This window comes from Cebus imitator, unplaced genomic scaffold (assembly GCF_001604975.1).
Source record: "Cebus imitator isolate Cc_AM_T3 unplaced genomic scaffold, Cebus_imitator-1.0 Scaffold28, whole genome shotgun sequence".
Classification (NCBI taxonomy): domain Eukaryota; kingdom Metazoa; phylum Chordata; class Mammalia; order Primates; family Cebidae; genus Cebus; species Cebus imitator.
In genome coordinates, this window is record NW_016107343.1 from 11,370,885 (window position 1) to 11,376,298 (window position 5,414).

Sequence of the window (5,414 nt, forward strand, 5' to 3'; positions counted from 1 at the left end):
TCTCACTTTGTCACCAGGCTGGAGTACAGTGGCACTATCTTGGCTCAGTGTAACCTCCGCCTCCTTGGTTCTTGCAATTCTTCTGCCTCAGCCTCCCAAGTAGCTGGGACTACAGGCGCACGTCACCATGCCCAGCTAATTTTTGTATTTTTAGTAGAGACGGGGTTTCACCATCTTGGCCAGGATAGTCTTGATCTCTTGACCTCGTGATCCACCCGCATCGGCCTCCCAAAGTGCTGGGATTACAGGCGTGAGCCACCACCATGCCCGGCCAGAAAACTTTTTTCATGCATGCAGAAAGTAAATGGAAAGACTCTTTCCCTTCATATTGTAGATCATATTAAAAAATCAACTTGGGAAGGGGGAACACATCTAAATCAGCATTGTCCAATATTGGAATTACATGCAAATGAAATGAAAGTGTACCTGTGAAGGGAGGCTCTTTTTCTTACATTTAACAACCAGGAATCTTGAGCCACTTCCCTTTCCCTTCCACAGCTTTTCAGTCTGGTTGCAAAAAACTGAGAATGGGCAAAGATGGGCATTCTGTGTACATTTCTTCCAAAGTTTTTTGGGGGTCGGAGAGAGGATGGGCACTCTGTCAATTCTAGCAATATTCTTCAAAGATTTCTCTACCATTCATCTGTGGAGCTGAAAAGGATGTTCAATACCACTTGTGCCAACTTCCAAATATTACCCGCAAAGAACCAGATAGCACTCTAAGTGTTACATAGTAAGCTAGTGGCAAAGCTGAGACTCCAATGCAGGCTGCACAGTTCTAGTCAAAAGATTCGTGGAGATAGCATGTTCTCTCCTTCCCCTGGAATTCAGACAGGGATCTCAAAAACTTAGATTAGAGTATAGGAAGAAAGTCTCTGCAGAGTCTCACCCCAGTCCTTGTCTACAACTTCGGCTTTACCCACACTCTTTTTATCCAGCCAGACTAACATCTTCTAGGCCTCATGACCCCAGCCTTAGCCTCCCCTGAGAAAATTTTAGCCTTAATCTTCAAGGCAGGTGAGATCACTGGCAACCTATTATGTCTGCTTCATCTCCAGGTCTGGTCTACTCTACTGAGGATGGTTGGTGATGAGTCTGCCCTTGGGACTGACATTACCTCCCTCCTCGACCTTACTAGCCTGTCTCTTCAGGCATTTTGACAGGAAGCTTGGCTCTGCCTCTGGTCACATGCAAAATCCAGATAATGCTGGCGGCTAGAGTTAGTCCTGGAGGCTTGAAAAAGTAATACTAAGGCAAAGAGGTAGTTCCCATCATCATGTCTGCCACTGTACAGGCAGGATGAGTTTCATGCCAACCATGGGAACATAAGCCCACATGCCTCATTTCAGGGAGGCAGGTGGGTACAATTGTGTCCAATTACCCTGTATATTGATTTTAGCACGGAGGAAGGTAGCTAAGATCATGTAAAGCAATGTATCTGCTGAAGAGCATTATATTTTATCTGAGGATCTAATCAGAGACACCAAGGCAGAGATGCCCAGAACTACCACCTTGCCATACACACTACTACATTGTCACCCATGCATTCAGATGTCTATGCTAACGTGTTCAGACACACGCTAGTGCACACATCCAGGCACTAAGATATATTTACACACAGTAAAACATTGTCTCAATCACATAATCAGACATTATCACATAGACTCTTAACTCCTTTACACACGTTAAGGCACTTCAGCCTTTACTGTTCCAAGTGTAAGATTTCCTTATTTGTCGGGGGAAGGTCAATTCAGTCTTTCACAGCTGACAAGCAAGAATCTATTCATCTTTGAAGGCAAAAACCCAGTTCTCCTCCCCAAACACCAAAGCATCATAGTTCCACATGTTCATGCAAACACACACACACACACACACACACACACACACACACACACACAAAGAAGAAAGATGCATTTCACAGTTGCCTATTTATTTAATACATAGCAGTAAATGGCTGAAGCCTGTTTTCTCCCCATTCCTTGTTAAAATGAAGCAGATGATGAGCAACTAAAGTATTTTCACTCTCAAAATTTATGCATCCAGGTTTCATGTTTGTTTTTTAAAATACAGAAATGAATTTTAAGACCCAGTAAGCTTTCCAGGAGTATGGACTCCTTGATAAGAAATGAAATATAACTGCATAGGAGGTTTTTGATGGTGAACGTGACTGCATTTCCTTTCAGCAAAGGGAAAGCAAAAAAAAAAAAAAATACTTTGGAATCATCAGGAAACTGGAGGAAGGGCGGAAGAACCACCAAAGGAGGTTGGAGAATAGCAGGGCAGGGCGGTGAGGAGGCGCCTTTCCCATCTCAAAATCCCAGCTCTCATGGAACCTCTGCGATCTCCATGTCTGGTAGACATGCACAGAGGGAAGCCAACCAGAGCTCTTTTCTGTTGCCAAGGACATCCATGTGTTATTACTGTTAGCATTATTATTGTTACCTGCATCCAGCATGGCGGGGTGCTGGTACTTACCCCAGTAGATGAGCACGAGAGAAGCCAGGGGAAACAATCTGTTGAAGGCAGGCATCTTCTGGGGCTGGCGGCTTCTGAGGCTACACAGAGAGATTCCTTCGGTCAAGGCCTGCGCCCTCTCAGATTCTTTCGAGGAAACCCTTTGGGACGAACTGCCCCCAGGGGGCGACTTTCTGACCCAAAGAAGGGCCTAGCACCGGTGCCTGGGGAGGCCCCGGGGACTTTTGGAGCCGGGCGGCGGTTCTGGGCCCGAAGCCACCCCAGCGGACCTCCCCAATTCGAGGGAGCTGATCAGCCTCTCCGCGCCCGCTCTCGCCGGCGCTCAGCACCACGGACAGTCGCCTCCCCGCCCACCCCGGAACTCTTGCTTCCACGGGCGCCCCAGCCTCGCTAGTTTGCGCGCAGGGCAAGCTCAGCTCGGAAGGGAGTCGCGCTGCTGGCCTAGCAACCGGGCTGTCGAAGGGTCCAGGTCGATTCACCTCTCGCCTCCCCAGGATCGGCTGCGCTCCAACTGGGACCCTCAGAGCCCCGCGGCTCCGGCTTGGTCCGCCCTGACCGCCTCTCCAGCTGGGCGTGTCTCCACGCCCGAAGCCGCAGGGACAGCCCGTCTGGGCTACAGAATGCGTTCCACGTCGGTCCCGTCCACGCCCGCCCTCGGCTCCCCGGGGAGGTGCAGCGGGGCCGGGAAGAAGGCAGCAGCTCGCGTTCGCTAGGCGATCTCAGAGGTGGGGGTGGGTGGGTGGAGAGGGGGAGCCCCTTCTCGGGAGCTCGCCGCCGGATGGTGCGGGGCCCCGGCCCTGGGCGGCGGGTGATCAGCAACCTTTCTCTAGGCCCCCAGGCCGTGTGTGCTGTCAGCCCTGAGGTGCGCAGGCGGCTCTCCGCCCCCACCACCGCCCCGGACCCTCCCCCTAGTGCACACTCCCCACCCCCTGACAGGCGTTCCCCTCCCAGGGCCCAGCGCCGCGCGGAGCAGGGGCGGAGCCGGGAGCGGCGCAGACACCTCCAACCCGGAGATCTCCGCTCGCACGCTCGCGGGTCTCTCCAGGTCTTCCTCTCGCGCCTCCGCACCTCTCTCGGGCTCTGGCGCACTGCCGCCCTCGGCTCACGCCCTCCAGGCAAACCCACTCTGCTCCCGCAAGAACATGCCGGGCGCAGCTCCGGGAAGGGGAGGGCCAGAGCTCTTTCAGGCAATGATGTCATCTGCCAGGCGCGCGGTTCGCGGTTCCTGGCTTCGCCTTCCCGACCCCATCTCTTCCAGTTCTCGCTGTCTATCCTTTGTCTAACCTTGATTAATTGGTTCCGGACACAGCAAACTCAGCAAGATAATCCCTGTTTAGGGCAAATGGGGTAGGGATGAGGCTCACCTGTTCCTGTGTTCACCTCATCACTCAGTGAGGTGATCCAAATGTCAGCTCAAGGGGAGGGGGGCCGAAGAGGACGCCTCTTTCCATCCCCGGGTTCTTTGCAGTTCTCCCTTTTCCTCTAATTACTTCTTTTTAATAAAACAGCTAGACTGTGTTTGGCCTCTTCCAACTATTAGCCACTCCCTAATCCTAGCAGCTGTTTGAGTGTCCCCGCCCATCTCTGGAAGGGAAACCTGAACCTTTCCATTCAACTACAAACTCAAATTGGCATAATAGATTAGGAATGCCTGGAACTGAAGTAAAAGAAAGAGTAATCCAAGAGCCTCTCATTCAGCCTCCTTTTTGTCCTCCCCTGCTCTCTTTCCAAAAGGGAAGCTTAAGGCTGATATTCCAAAATGGAACAGCAGAGCAACAGCTGACGGTGAGTGAACCAGAAGCAGGAAATGCTCCCTCCTGACATCTCACAGAGCAACAGAATGTCTCCACTTGGATCTTCCTGGGCAGGGAGCCACCAGGCCATAAACTCCGTGCTGTTTGGAGGACTAATCCTTAAAGCATACATACTGTGTTAAACTTGGATGGGAAGTTAAAGTTAACCTAATTCAGTCTCTTTTCCAATTTGTGACTTCCCCCAACAACGTTTCAGATGAATGGACTTGATCTTTTTTAGTGATGAGAGCTTTCTACTTCACAAGTTCACCTTTTGTAATGCTTAAGGAAGTTCTTTATATTCAGTGGAATTCCGTACACTCCTCCTCCCTCTCCAAACTGCATTAAGTGGCCCTAATGCTATTTTCTCTTTAAAAGAGCTATTCTTCCCCACATCCACCCTAAGACATTTTTGTTTGGGGCTACTCTTCCTTAGTTTCTTCCAATGTATTTCCTAGTAGTTTCCAATCCTTTACCAACCTGCTGCTTTTTCAGGAGGATTTTCAGATTCTCAACATGATTCTCCAAGTGACATCCAGAACAGGAACTGATGGTCCCTGTGTGGTCTGACCAGCAAAAATCAGTGGAATTATGACTATGTTTGCTTTGAAGGAGATAGCTATTCAAATACATTTACAGCCACATCTTAGTCAAAATCAGCTTAGGTTCAATTAAAATCCTTGAGTATTTTTCACTTGACTTGTTGCAGAGTCATTTTGTCTTGTACAGGCAATTTTGGAAATTTTATTATGAAACTTTGCACTTATTGATGTTAAAATTTATTAGTTTCAACCAGTTATCACATTCTATTAATACATTTATTGGATTCAGATTCAATCATCTAATATATCTCTCTTCTTCAGCCTTGTTTCATCTCTAGGCTTAACAGTCGCGTGATCCAAACATGGATTAAAAAAGAAAAGCAATAGAAAAAAAGAAAAGATAGTCCCTGCTTCTAAAGAAGACTTCATTCTACCTTGACTTGGGCTACTAATTAACACTTCTTTTTTTTTTTTTTTGAGACGGAGTTTCACTCTTGTTGCCCAGGCTGGAGTGCAATGGTGTGATCTCGGCTTGCTGCAATCTCCACCTCCCAGATTCAAGCAGTTCTCCTGCCTCAGCCTCCGAGTATCTGTGATTACAGGT

General features: G+C 49.0%; 1 protein-coding gene across 4 annotated transcripts in view; it reads right to left on the reverse strand.

Moving 5' to 3' along the window:
- SCN3B (sodium voltage-gated channel beta subunit 3) overlaps window positions 1-3,996 on the reverse strand; it is a 27,068-nt gene extending 23,072 nt beyond the window's left edge. The window contains exons 1-2 of one of the 4 annotated variants that reach the window (XM_017523599.2): window positions 3,840-3,996; window positions 2,476-2,555 (exon numbers count right to left, since the gene is read on the reverse strand). In XM_017523599.2, the coding sequence (XP_017379088.1) occupies window positions 2,476-2,530 (55 nt within the window). In that variant the 5' untranslated portion in view covers window positions 2,531-2,555; window positions 3,840-3,996. Of the gene's footprint in view, window positions 1-2,475; window positions 3,367-3,401; window positions 3,637-3,839 lie in introns of those variants that run through there. The other 3 variants (XM_017523598.2, XM_017523596.2, XM_037736776.1) reach the window with 3 other exon arrangements.
- Between the last annotated feature and the right edge of the window lie 1,418 nt (window positions 3,997-5,414).